At 43.9% G+C, this 15,015-nt stretch overlaps 1 protein-coding gene across 1 annotated transcript in view; it reads left to right on the forward strand.

The window, feature by feature from the left end:
* The first annotated feature begins 11,026 nt into the window (after nucleotides 1-11,026).
* The window catches only part of C5 (complement C5), a 99,575-nt gene continuing 95,586 nt past the window's right edge, over nucleotides 11,027-15,015 (forward strand). Inside the window, exon 1 of the mRNA XM_005889490.3 lies at nucleotides 11,027-11,150. Within this exon, the coding sequence (XP_005889552.2) occupies nucleotides 11,086-11,150 (65 nt within the window). The 5' untranslated portion in view covers nucleotides 11,027-11,085. The remainder of the gene's footprint in view (nucleotides 11,151-15,015) is intronic.

Below are 15,015 nucleotides of genomic sequence, written 5' to 3' on the forward strand. Positions count from 1 at the left end.
CTAATTCTAATTAACATAAATTCATTTTTCTTCACCTTGTTTCCCCGTCATAATACTCATCACAGGTTGGTATAACTGCTTATTTGATGATCAATCTTCAGTGCTCAACCCAAGCTCCTTCTCTGGTTCCCCATGGCTACTTCACGCCTGGCTCAGTGTCTGGCACATTTTAGGCATTCAGTAAGCACTTGTGGAATGAAAGACTGTAGAAGCGCCTAAACCTCCACCTGGTACCTCTTTTCCCTTTCCTTCTTCCTTTAGAGCTCATCCCAGCTGCCAACCACTTCCGTCCGATTGAGCCACTGTTTATCTCTTCCCATCCCTAAAGCAAACCCAGCCTCCCCTCTACACCATCCAAGCACCTCATCCCCCACCATCCCCTCCGTCTCCACGCAGCTCTCTTCTCCAAGCTAGGGATGGCTGGATGCACTCTGCCAGTTACGAGGATGGAGAAGCTGACTCGTAAAAGGAGGCAGGAGGGCTGGGGTGCCAACGCAGACCTTCTTGCCGAGCACACTTGACGCTAGATTCCACGTGGCCCTGGGGGTTTGAGTTCCTAGGGCGCTGAGGGAATTTTGAGAGGTAATTCCCTACCTAAATCAGGACCTTGCAGCTTCTTGAGGTGCCCCTAAGCCATGGCCTAGGCCTGGGCTCCGTGGGAGAGGCCCTCCTCACAGGGCAGAGTTCACCCTCAACCTTGCCCAACCCTCGTGGTCTCAGCCCCAGAGTCTGTCTCCAGGACCTGGTGCTGTAGCTGCTGAGACAAGGAAACCTGCCCAGGGAAGGGCAGAGGCTGCCGAGGTGTCCATCTCAACCTGCTTTGCCTCCTCCTCTGAAAGAGGAGAAAAAAGTTTTTAACAGCCCTCACCCCATATATATACCCTATGGTATATGTAACTTAATTCTAATATTTGGATAGCTGGCTCCTCCTGGTCTGGTAAACTTAATACCCTACTCTATTTTTTTTATTTTACCTAGAGGTTTTTTTTTTTTTTTAAACTGTGGCAAAATATACATAACATAATGTTTACCATTTTAATTATGCACAAGTACACAACTCGATGGCATTCACATTCACAATATGTTATGGAACCATCACCACCATTTATATCCCAGACTTCCTCATCATCCACAACAAAAACCCTGACCTACAGACAGTGTCTCTCCCTCTTCGTCTGTTTCCTTATCAGGGACTCTGCCTACACTTGACTGTTCTCTGGCCTCAGCCTTGTCGCTGATCCTACCTGTATGCCTGGCCTCCTGAGGAACACAGCCCAGGACTGCCCTAGCTCTTGTAACATCATTTCGTCGGACTCCTGATACTGGCTGCCTCTCTGCTCTTGTCCCTTTTGGAGAGGACCCTATAGATACCGCCTGCTAAAAGGAGTGCTCCCTAAGCATCAAGAGTTTAGGACATTGTCTGTCCCACTCTTGGGAGCTGACCTACCTTCAGGTCATAACCCTGACAATCTACATCCACTGTAAGTAATGAGACTGCTCTGTCTTTCTAACCACCATCTCCTTCCAAACACCACCTCATCCTTCTCTGGATTTTAATCCCTTCACCCCTACTGTCCCAACCCTCATCCTAATTTTACCTGTTCCGTTATCCTAGTCCTCAGTCCTTCTGTATCTTCGGAACTCCTCTAACCTTCCTGCAGGCAAGACCAGCAGTTCAGCGTTGCCCATTATGTAGCCTCCTAAACCTTTCTCATCGTCTTGGCGGTCTCTGTCACTCTGCCGGTGCCTGCCCTGTGTTGTTCGAGGAGGCCTCTGTGTGATGTGCTGAGACTTTCCCTTGGGGTCACATGTGAGTTCCTTCCTGGCTTAGCTGCTCCAGAACCGGCTCTGTGGGCCTGAAGCCTATGCAGCAGAGCAGGGCCTGGCACTCTGCAGGGCCCCACGCTAAGTTTGGGGCTCTGTTGTTCCTGTCTTGAAATTATTAATAATTTTATCTTTTGAACTTGTTTTTTTGTTGTTGGTTTGGTTTGGTTTCTTTTTCCTTGCCGCACACAGGCTTCTCTGGTTGTCATGCAGGGGCTTATTTGCCATATACAGGAATCTAAGTTCCCCAATCAGGGATCAAGTCTATGTCCCCTGCACTGGACGGCAGATTCTTAACCACTGGACCACCAGGGGTGTTCCTGAACTTGTGTTTTATAAGTAAAGTCTGACAGGACAACGGAGAATGCATTTGAGTTACCGAAGATGTGTGTGATACAGGTGCCCATCACCCCTTGGACCCCCTTCCTGTGGAGCATCCATAGTGCTCAGTGGGCCCACAATGTGCAGAGGTTTCATGAGACTCAAAGTGAGTGCACAGTGAGGAGTCATGTCTGTGATGCAATCGGAGGGTGCTGACAGCCCCTGGAGGCCACATCTCCCACAGGAACCAGAACGCAGTTTGAATCCAGAAAGATGACAGTGGCATTCGAAGAAACGCAAATGGCTGAGGCGCTTCATCACAGTCTTTCTTGTTCTGTTGTTATTAGCCAAACACATGAAATATGCTGACATAGAAGGACAGGGAAAGACGGGGTACTCAGTAGCTCCCCTTCCTTTCAGGCTCTTCTTGTTTATCAGGAAGCAAAGGCCTGAGTGTTGACAGAGTGCACACAATCAGGAGGTAAACTGAGGCAGCTGAGGTGGTTTTGTGCAGCAGGTGCACCTGGCAAGGTAAGGGAGACACCACGGAAGAAAGGCTTTGTATTTTAAAACGTTTAATAGCACTATCCTTGCTTAATGGATAAGCAGCTCTACATTTTTTGCCTTGCCCTGGGGCCTTCCACTTTTACAGATGGCCTTGACTGCTCCTTTCTGTGTGATTCTGGGCAGCCCTGCCTTTCTTCCTTCTTGTCTTCCTGCCATTCTTTTAACCCTTTCTGAGCATCAGTTTCTTTATCTGTAAAATGAAATAATGCCAAACCACGCCAACCATTATCAAGAGACCTCTGCCGCTGCTCATTCTATTTATTTCTTATATAACTTCCATGGAGATATCCAGAAAACATTCTGAAGGGGTCTATGGATAAATGAGGGAAACGAAAATTATACAAAGTTGTGGGGGGGGGCAGACTAAACCTTTCCAAGTTATTGGGGGGGAATCCATCAAAAACCTTTTTGATATTTGCCTTTTTCCTATTAATGGAGACTTTTGTATGTTTGCTGAAAGAAAGGAGTTGGTAAAGCAGGAGAGATACGATGCTAGAGAGAATGGACATATGAGCTCCTTAAATGTTTATATGACTTTTCATTGTAAGGGATATCACATTTAAGCATTCCCGTGAAGAATGCAGGGCAGGTGTTCTTATTTCCAGGAACTGTAGAGCCTAGCTCTCAGAAGAGACATAAAATGAGAAGCTAGAATTTACCTTGGAAAGATGTCACGGATTAGCTCTGACCCTCAGCTCTTGTTATTCCAGCCTTCTTGGGGTGCTATTAAGTTACTACCAGCAGAGGGCGCCTTTAAGCAGGCCTCTGAGCCCATAGTTAAGAACTGAAAGTGCACTTGGAAATAAAAGATTTTTTTCTTTTTAACTGAAGTATGACCAAACAGCAACAAGAATAGTTGATTTATAATATTGTGTTAATTTCAGGTGTACAGCATAGTGATTCAGTATTTTCGCAAATTATACTCTATTTTAGGTTATTACCAGATAATGGGTATAATTCCTTGCACTAAATGGTATATCTTTGTTGCTTATTTATTTTATATATAGTAGTTTAGGCCCCGTATGGAAAGGAATTGGGGCCTCCTGCTCAGAGTCGAGAGAGTGAGCCACCGCACAGGGAAATCCTCCAGCCACAGCCAAGCCTTTCAGAGACCGCAGCCTCAGCTAACAGCTTGACTGCAAACTCAAGAGAGAACCTAAGCCAAAATTATCCAGCCAAGTCATTCCTGAATTCTTGCCCAATAAAACTGTGAAGATAATTGTTTACTTTAAGCCCCTAAATTTTGGGGTAATTGATAACATAGCAGTAGTTAACTTGTCCTCTGTAACAGCTATTTTTCTAAAGATGCAAGTCTCGTGAAAGTGCCTGTATTCACCACCACCAATGGGCAATTGCTCAGTAGAAATGGCTTTGCTGCATAATTTTGTTTTGGGTTCATGTTTTCTCAAGAGTTCACAATCAAGTTGTAGCTGGGGCTGTGGTCACTGAAAGGCATGACTAGGGCCAGGGATTTGTCTCCACAGGGACTCACTTGCGTGAGGCAGGAGGCCTCAGTTCCTTTCCACATGGGCCTCTCCACAGGCTTCTTGAGTGTCTTTACTACATTGTGGCTGGCCTCCCCCAGAGCAGGCAGTCCCAGAGACAGCCAGGTGGGAAAGGCGACGTCTTCCATGACTCCTCTGAAGCCACACACCTCTACATTTGCTGTATGCTATTGGCCAGATGAGCCGACCTGATTCAGAGCGGGAGGGGGTCACCCAAGGCCATGAATACCAGGGAGGCAGGGACACTGGGGCCATCCTGGAGACTGGCTACCACGTCTAGCCACTGGATGAGTGGATGAGTACCAGTGCATTACAGGCACTAGAATTAGATAAGAGAACTCATGTTGAACAAGAAGTATATTATCTGAAACAAGTGTGTGACGGTGCAGCCAACAAGAGGTTAATGGCCTGAGCTTCATTCTTCACAAGGTCTAACATATAGAAAAAATAGCTTCAATGAGGTTGTAAAACTGAGACACACATGGAGAGTGGGCACCTTCTTTTGTCTCTTTTCGTTTCCTCTGAAGAAACGTGCTTAACTGCATTCTATCACAAACAGAATGATTGACTTTCTCTTTGGGCCTCATTACTTTCCACTTCCTCTACATTCTGTCCTCAGAAATCTTCCCCTATTACTGAGTTAGGAACCCGAGTGTTATTTCACTCCACCACTCTGGAGATGTACAAAAATAGTTTGAGCAACAGCTTTCTTCTTTATCTTTCTTCAGTTACCATTTGGGAACTTAAACGCTAAATCATCCCCCCTTGGATTTAAACTTCCTCTGACATGGCTCATCTCGCTGCTCTTGGTTCTTCCCTGCTTAGCCTCTGCTACTAATCTCCCCGGTACGTCATCTGCCTGGCTGCCCCTCCAGCCAGTCTCCACCTGACGCCCTATGAGGGAGACCCGGAGCAGTGCTTCACTTAGGTCCCATCTCTTCCCCACTCGTACTTTTGAACCCTCACCTAGAATGTACAGTGGTATCTAAATGAGAATCAAATGCGTGGAGTAGGCTCTGCTGCTGCTGCTAAGTCGCTCAGTCGTGTCTGACTCTGTGCGACCCCATGGATTGCAGCCTACCAGGCTCCTCCGTCCATGGGATTTTCCAGGCAGGAGTACTGGAGTGGGGTGCCATCGCCTTCTCCCAATGGAGAAGGCTACAAATCCTTAAAGAGTCTATAAAACAGAGACTCAATCCCAGACAAAAAAGTTGGTGTGTGTGCTAAGTCACTTCTGTCACGCCTCACTCTTTGCAACCCTATGGACCATGGCCCACCAGGCTCCTCTGTCCAGGGGATTCTCCAGGCAAGAATACTGGAGTGGGTTGCCATGCCCTCCTCCAGGGGATCTTCCAGATCCTATCGCCATCTGGGAAGCCCAGGTGGCTGAAGACCGTGTCAAAGAGAAAGACAGACTTCAGCAGGGCTTGCTGTCTCTCTTCTTTTCCCCACTGATCCCAACACAGTCAAATCCCCGTCTCTGCAAGTTACGAGATGTGTTCCTTGAGGCGAATCACTGTGTTTCTCTGGGGAATCACTGTCTACTCATGGGTCAGCTGAGGTCACAGTACCTTTCAGAGTGGTTGTGAAGATTAGAAACAGTTTATGTAAGTTAATTATTACAACACCTGTGACATGGAGTTAATAATTGGTATCTATTGTGCTGTCATTTTTTGGATGATCTCTTTAAAGGTTCAAAGCGTACTCTCCATGTCTGAATTTCATATAGCACCTGGTAAAATGCAGTGGAGTTTGTAGCCCTTCTTGAAATTGCGAATTAACATTTATAAGCTTTCTTCTTAATCACTAGACCTATTCCTGGGCAGTAAGAAAAACGCTTCAGCCAATATCTTTGATACAGTGACAGGAGGATCTTTCCAAGTGTATATCTTTTACAGCTTATGAGATAAAAGGAGGAGGGTACATGTAATCTGCTAATGGCAATCAACGCCATAAACAAGAGGAAAAAATTCTAAATCTTCTAAAAAAGTTTCTGTTCTGTTGGGGACTTTTTGTGCTCTTTCACTCACTAAGTCAGAATGTCAGACTCTCAGGAAGTAGCAGTTATTTGGACTTCAAGAGTTCAGTCATCTAATCTCAGATCTTTACTTGACAGCAAATGAACAAACCAGAAAGGAAGTGGGGGCAAAATTCTGCTGGGCCCAATGATAAAGAGATTTTTCATCCTGATAGCCAGTTCTGACTGGCTGCTGTCAGAGGGTAGAACTGTATTTAAAGACAGATTGGTGTGATCCTATACACACACACACACATATATATTTTTAAAGTAGAAGATCATGACTGTATCTTACACTAGTAGTAAATAATAGAGACTATTTTCAGGTTCATGCTGTGTGCTAAGAGCTTTATACATATTTCATTTCATTCTCCCATCAGCAGTATGGGGTTTTACTGTTTTGATTTTATAGATAAATCACATAGCTAATCAGACAGAGCCAGGGTTTGAATTCAAGCCTGCCTCACTGCAGGCCATACTTCTTTCTCAATGAAATATTTAAAATGTTTGGAAAAATACAGCGACTCACCTATACACCCGTAAAACTACCACTAAACTTTACTGAATTATTTGGAAGATATTGCCATACTGGCTTCAGAAGTTCCTTTAAAAGAAAAGGTAATAGATGCAGTGGAAGCATATACTTCTTTCCTATCACAAATTTCTCCTTCCCTTCACAGACATAACAACTATTCCAATTTAGTATTTACCTTTCACTTCCCAAGTGGCACTAGCAGTAAAGAACCCGCCTGCCAATGCAGGAGACTAAGAGACGCAGGTTCAATCCCCGGGTCGGGAAGATCCCTGGAAGAGGGCATGGCAACCCACTCCAGTATTCTTGCCTGGAGAATCCCATGGACAGAGGAGCCTGGAGGGCCACAGTCCATGGGGTCACAGAGAGTCAGACACGACTAAAGCAACTTAGCATACATGCATTTCACACATATGTGTATGTCATTGCATGCATGCATGCATGCTCAATTGCTCAGTCATATTAGACTCTTCGTGACCTTATGGACTGTAGCCCACCAGGCTCCTCTGTCCATGAAATTTTCCAAGCAAGAATACTGGAGTGGGTTTCCATTTCCTCCTCCAGGGGACCTTCTAGAATCAGGGGTTGACCTCACGTCTCCTGCGTTTCCTGCATTGGCAAGCAGATTCTTCACCACTGAGCCACCTGGAAAGCCCCTGTATGTTCTTATGTTTGTGTAAGTATAAATGTTATTATGCGTTTTGTGCCATCCCAGCCAACACTGCATCGCATGGTATGAATACACAGTCATATATTTATCATTGTTAACGTTGCTTTAGGTTGCTCCCAAGATTTTACTATTGCAAATAATAGTGCATTCCTATACTAGTGTTTGAGGCAAATGTGTGAAAGTTTTCTGGGATATAAACCAAGAGTGTTTATTTTCCTGTTACCCTCTAATAAGGTTTCCTGCAGGCTGGGGTGAATTCCTGATTCAATGTTGGGATATCAGAGTCTTGGATGTGGGATAGACGTACAAGATTGAGAAAAAAAAGAGGGTTTTAGAGGGTGTGATGTTGATAGCCCAGGTCACTTGAGAGAGGAATTTCACGTCATAGCTAAGCAGTGAATCTTGGACTCAAGGAGAGAGATGCTGGTTTCTCCTTTGGCCTGATCAACTGAAAACTAATTTCAAGGTGGTTGTGGGGATTTATTAAGAGACTGGGGAAATAAGGAATGGGCCAAGTGAAACAGGAACACTTGGAAGAGTGTTTTTAAACCAAGTGTCCAGGGACCCTCGGGTTCCCATGGAGCCTCCTAGGGCCGTCTGGGAGTGCCCCTGAGCAGAGAGCAGGGCCATGCCTTCTACTCGCCTGGAGCACCTCCATTCTAACTAGTTCCCACATTAGACTTCCCTGTAAGACTCTTTTCAATAAACTTTTTGTAGCTAAATGTCTTTTCAAATTTGTTTAAATATTTTGGAAGGCAAGTAACCAATGAGAGGCATTTACTCATAAGGTTCCACAGCTAGCTGTGGTGTATACCCCAAGATTCCTTTCCTCACTGGTGTTACGGGCAAGCACGTATGTAGATTCCGAGTGAGCTGCATCCTGCAGTGCCAGTAGCAGTGACCCGTATTTAACCCTCGTTTCTGAAAGTGAAAGTGAAGTCGATAAGTCGTGTCCGACTCTTTGCGACCCCGTGGACTGTAGCCTACCAGGCTTCTCTGTCCATGGGATTCTCCAGTCAAGAGTACTGGAGTGGGTTGCCATGGAAGAGATACCTAAGTGAAGGTATAAATAGGTTAAGCATAATAGTAATAGTACTTGACTGACTGTTTACTACCCTGCTAGGAGCATTTTCATGTCATGGTGACTTCAGAGAATAAGTAATTCAGCTACTTGGCTGCAGTGAAGAAGAGGTGCATAGAGGCTGGAGAATCAAGCAAGACTCAGATTAAGAGAGGCCTTGTGAGCTAAGTGAGGTCATGTCGGGTCCATCTGAGGGTCAAATTGAGGTAGCATTAGCAGGAAGGTCAAGAGACCACCAAAGTTCCTTCCAGACCTGGTTTCTCCTCTTTAGAGACGGATTATCTGTACATAAAAAGGAAGCCCAGGTGGTGCAGTGGTGAAAAATCTGCCGGCCAGTGCAAGAGACGTGGGTTTGATCCCTGGGTCAGAAAGATCCCCTGAAGTGGAAAATGGCAACCCACTCCAGTATTCTTGCCAGGAAAATCCCAGGGACAGGGAAGCCTGGCGGGCTATAGTCACAGGGTCTCAACAAGTTGGACACGACTGAGCACCATCCACACATCTGTATAAAAACCAAGGACTCCTCCAGAGGTCAACATTTTAAAATGTAAAGAAGAATCCATCTTTGAGCCATGTTTGTAAGGCATATGAAAACATTTTAGTTGAAGGCAATTGGAAATCTGTAAGCAGTTGAATTCTAGTTCTATTGAGAACCTGTGAAATCCACTGTTTTTTAAATGTTTTCTACCAGAGAAACATGCCAATGGTAAGTGACTAATATCACTGATCAATATTGACTCCATAATACAAGCAAATAAATTTCCTTCACTTCAGATATATCTATGGTCATTTGAATGTTCTCGCTTTCTCCTGAAGATCTTTTCCCGAAAATGATGGCAAAAGTATTTTGTTTGTTTTAACTTGCCCCATCTTTCGCAACCCAGTTTAATTATTTTACAGATTTCCTTCTGAAACAAATAGGTCAGATAATGGTGGTGGTTTAGTCTCTAAGTCGTGTCAGACTCTTGCAACCCCATGGCGTCTCCGTCCATGGGATTCTTCAGGCAAGAATACCAGAGTGGGTTGCCGTTTCCTTCTCCGAGGTCAGACACTAGTGGCAGGTCTTCGCCATTTCAGTGATCTATGTCAGAGACGCTGGTAGTGAACTTTGTGCATCAGATTCTCCTTTGTGCACCTTTTCCCAGTGAATTCAGTACAAAGTGTTGGTGAAATAGAACCTTATTAATTCAAAAGAAGGGTCACCAATGTGAACATAAAGCATATGAATTATAGAAAACTGTTTAGAGAAATCTGTTTCACTACTTTGAAATAGAGTACTTATTACATAGTAAGCTGGACATCAGTGCTAGTAGAAGGAAAGTAGTAAATAAAAACTTTCTAGCAAGCATCATAAGGCTTCCCGGTGGCTCAGACAGTAAAGAGTCGGCCTGCAATGCGGAAGACCCCGGTTTGATCCCTGGGTCAGGAAGATCCCCTGGAGAAGGGAATTGCTACCCACTCCAGTTTTCTTGCCTGGAAAATTCCATGGACAGAGGAGCCTGGTGGACTACAGTCCATGGGGTCTCGAAGAGTCAGTCACGACTGAGCAACTAACACTTTCACTTTCCAGCGTCATAAAAATCTTAAAATTTTTTTTCTAAATTAAGTACAAGACTCATATCATAGGAAGCTTTGTTTTCTTTAAGCTCTTATATGAAAATGATTAAAACCTCATTGAAAAGTATAGCATAAGTTTATTTTTTAGAAAAGAAAGATATTCTGTGCCTGAATGAATGCAAATTTTGAATTTGTGGTGTCTGAATTAATAGATATTGAGGATATCCATTCCCTGCTAAAAACAAGTATTTGATTCATCATATATTTTGTAGAAAATGATACAGCAACCTCAGCAGAATATTTTCATTGCCAGTCACAATCTTTTCTCCACCTAACATTCAGCTTCTTTTCTAGACTGGGACAGATGGACAGGGAGGCCTGGCATGCTGCAGTCCATGGGCTCGAAAAGAGTCGGACATGACTGAGCAACTGAACTGACTGAACTGAACTGAACGGACCAAGGACTTATTCCTTTGCAGATCTGTCTTCTTCTGCCATTTCCAACGCCAGTGACGCTGCCATTCAAGTCTTCTCTAGAAAGATAGCTCACAAGCCCTTCTAAACCAGGCCCATTCTAAAATCACCTTCATGTGAAACTGAATCCCGGTGGGTCTCCATCAGAACGTCTCCAGAGGCATGCTCTCATGATAAAACTTTCAGAGCAATTGCCTGGTCAAGAGACAAAAGACAGTCAACTTACTGATTTTTAACTTTGAGGCATTCATTGCAGTGCCAAACTTTTATGTTAGACTCCTTTATTTGTATTAATCAAAATAAATTCTCTAGGTGTAAATCTGTATAAAATATCTTCCCATAAAAATCTTCTACTTTTATACCTGGGCATTAAAGAGTGTTTCCATTCCAATTTTACTTTTCCTGCTCAGAAGTCCCTCTTCTTGACATTAATAATTAACCAGTAAACCAACTTACCCAAGTTCTTCAATCTCGGTTTCTTTAAAAAGGAGAGTAACTTCAGGAAGATCATATCGATGGTTTACCACTGCCTCCAGCATGGGCCTGTGGAGCATACTTTGTTTTTTAATCTTCCTGGGGAAAAGTTGGGGCCAGGAACAAACGTAAGTAAAAGAAACTACCTTCATTTTTCAGTGCATCTTATCAAGGCGATGAGTGAAAAATCAAATACAACAGACTGTGTGAATTTGTACATTACTTTCTACTTCTGGGAACACCAGTAGTCTCAGCTCTGAATAAGAAAATCATGCAGCATTTTGATTTGATGTGTGGCTAACAATGGGACAGTTTTACAGGTTGGTTTTGTGTGTGTGTGTGTTTTTTTAACTTTAAATTTTGTATAGGGGTATCGCGTATTAGCAATATTGGGCTCATTTCAGATGAACAGTGAAGGCACTCGGCCATATATATACATGTATCCATTCTCCCCCAAACACCCTTCTCATCCTGACTGCCACATAACTTTGAGCAGAATTCCACGCAGGAGTTTATTGGTTAACCATTTTAAATATAGCAGTGTGTATATGTCCATTGCTGCTGCTGCTGCTAAGTCACTTCAGTCATGTCCGACTATGTGCAACCCCATAGACGGCAGCCCACCAGGCTCCACCGTCCCTGGGATTCTCCAGGCAAGAACCCTGGAGTGAGTTTCCTTCTCCAATGCATGAAAGTGAAAAGTGAAAGTGAAGTCGCTCAGTCGTGTCTGACCCTCAGCAACCCCATGGACTGCAGCCTTCCAGGCTCCTCCGTCCATGGGATTTTCCAGGCAAGCGTACTGGAGTGGTGTGCCATTGCCTTCTCCGATATGTCCATTAGGGGATTGTTATTTATAAAACTTTACATGCGTGAGTGATCAAATTCTTCTTTTAAAAAAGCACAACTAAATTCAAGATTGCAAACTTTCTTGCATTCACTGCTTATTTCTATTTGGTGTAGAATTTTCCTGTGTTTTCTGTGTACTCTACATAGTAAAGCAAGTGTTACTTGGGGGTCAATTCTAATACTATGGTTTGAAATCTATTGATGTAATTACTTCTAAATTTATGAGCGCATGCTTCACAAATTACACACGATAGTTTGTTGAAAATTATTATTGAAACAATTGTATTTAAAACTAGGTCTTAAAATATTGATCTCATATCTAGAAATAACATCTTAGTATTGAAAAGGAACTGGAGAGTATCTAATCAAACCTGTATCAAATGTAAGTATAAATCCAGACAGAGGCAGTAATTTGCCAAAGGTCACACCACTAAAACAAACAGAAGTAGAATCTGTATTAAGGACTCCTCTTTATTACTTCAGATTTTTTCCATTTTGTCATAAATGTACACACGTAAAATACACAATAAATATCAATGTATACCTGAGATGTCATGAATTTTAGCACTCTCCCACCCCTAATCTCACATGGCCACCCCATTTCCTAGATTCTGTTATTCCATCTTAAAAGACAGCCAACTGAAGTTCAGAGAGATTGGATTAAATGGCTGCAGATTCGTGGTGGAACTAGGACTAGAACCTAGGTCTCATGATACTGAATTTTCAACTACACTGTACTGACCCTTAATAAGCACATTCTGTTTCTCTGAAAAAGTAACAGTATACTATACAGAACATGGGAGTCAGTAAATTTAATTGATTGATTCAGCTAAAACTTGTCGAGAACTTGGCACTGAGGATGTATCGGGTTGGCCGAAAATTTCGTTCGGCTTCTTGGGGGAAAGCCAAATGAACTTTTTGGCCAACCCAACAGTAGATGGTATAGAGCTTGCATTCAAGAAGGAGGGGAAAATGACTCAATGAACAAACCAGTGAATGAATGAATAAGGTCAGGTGGCTATTGGTACCAGGAAGAAAAAAATAAAAAGGACAATAAGAGGATAAAAAAATGATTGGGCACCATACGAAAGTGTAGACAGGGAACATTCTCTACGGAGGCGACACTCGAGCAGAGCTTGCAGGAAGTAACACAGCAAATCAGGCAAACATTTGGGGAGAGAACATTCCAGATAGAGGCCAAGCTATCATTTGTGCCTCTTTGCAAGCTCAGTGGCCATGTTCTCTACAACTATTGAAAGAAAATAAGAAAAATGCAAAATACTTTATATGATAGATTGTGTTAGCACTACATCAGTAAGGATCAAAATACATATGCGTAGATGGTTGCAGAGCTATCTTTTAGGGACTTGTGAACATGAATTACATGAATTAGCTGAAAGTTCCTTGGACAGTAAGGAGGTCAAACCAGTCAATCTTAAGGGAGATCAACCCTGAATATTCCCTGGAAGGACTGATGCTGAAGCTGAAGCTAGAGTATGTTGGTTATCTGATGTGAATGGACGACTCACTGGAAAAGTCCCTGATGCTGGGAAAGATTGAGGGCAGAAGGAAAAGAGGGCATCAGAGGCTGAGATGGCTGGACGGCATCACCGACGCAATGAACATGAACTTGGGCAAACTCCAGGAAATGGTGAAGGACGGGGAGGCCTGGCGTACTGCAGTCCACGGGGCCACAGAGTCTGACACGACCGGGTGACTGAACAAGAACAACAGCAAACATGCATTATTCTTTAATTTCACCACTACTACCACACAGACAATCAGAATGAAAACAATAGTAAACTGAAAAATATAAAACTTCTAATGCTGCTGCTGCTAAGTCGCTTCAGTCGTGCCTGACTCTGTGTGACCCCATAGACGGCAGCCCACCAGGCTCCCCCGTCCCTGGGATTCTCCAGGCAAGAACACTGGAGTGGGTTGCCATTTCCTTCTCCGATGCATGAAAGTGAAAGTGAATTCACCTAGTCGTGTCTGACTCTTGGACTGCAGCCTACAAGGCTCCTCCATCCATGGGATTTTCCAGGCAAGAGTACTGGAGTGGGGTGCCATTGCTTTCTCTGAAAACTTATAATAACAACAATTTGAAAAATAACTTTTATTTCAGTTCAGTTCAGTTGCTCAGTCATGTCCAACTCTTTGGGACCCCATGGACTGCAGCATGCTAGGCCTCCCTGTCCATCACCTCCCGGAATTTACTCAAACTCATGTCCATTGAGTCAGTGATGCCATCCAACCATCTCATCCTCTGTCGTCCTCTTCTCTTCCTGTCTTCAATCTTTCCCAGCATCAGGGTCTTTTCAAATGAGTCAGTTCTGCACATCAGGTGGCCAAAGTATTGGAGTTTCAGCTTTAGCATCGTTCCTTCCAATGAATATTCAGGACTGATTTCCTTTAGGATGGACTGGTTTGATCTCCTTGCAGACCAAAGGACTCTCAAGAGTCTTCTCCAACACCACAGTTCAAAACCATCAATTCTTTGGCGCTCAGCTTTCTTTATAGTCCAACTCTCATATCCATACCTGACTACTGGAAAAACCATAGCCTTGACTAGATGGACCTTTGTTTGCAAAATAACGTCTCTGCTTTTTAATATGCTGTCTAGGTTGGTCATAACTCTCCTCCCAAGGAGCAAGTGTCTTTTAATTTCATGGCTGCAGTCACCGTCGGCAGTGATTTTGGAGCCCCCAAAAATAAAGTCTGACACTGTTTCCACTGTTTCTCCATCCATTTGCCATGTCTTTCAGAATGTCCCACAGTTCACTGTTACTTATTTATTTACTTCGGTTGTGCTGTGTCTGTGTTGCCTCGTGGCTTTTCTCCAGGTGTGGCAAGCAAGGGCCACTCTCTAGTTATGGTGCTCAGGCTTCTCCTTGCCGTGGCTCCTCTTGCTGTAGAGCACGGGCTTTCGGGAACTCAGCCTTCCGTAGTCATGGCTCCTGGGCTCCTGAGCGCGAGAGCACAGGCTCAATAGTTCTGGCACACAGGCTTAGCTGCTCTTTGGCAAGTGGGATCTTCCTGGATCGAACCCATGTCTCCTGCATTGGCAGGCAGATTCTTTACCACTGAGCCACCAGGGAAGCCCAATGCCGAAATTAAAACAGCTTTCCCCCACCCCTGCCGACTAAA

This window comes from Bos mutus, chromosome 8 (genome assembly GCF_027580195.1).
Source record: "Bos mutus isolate GX-2022 chromosome 8, NWIPB_WYAK_1.1, whole genome shotgun sequence".
Classification (NCBI taxonomy): Eukaryota; Metazoa; Chordata; class Mammalia; order Artiodactyla; family Bovidae; genus Bos; species Bos mutus.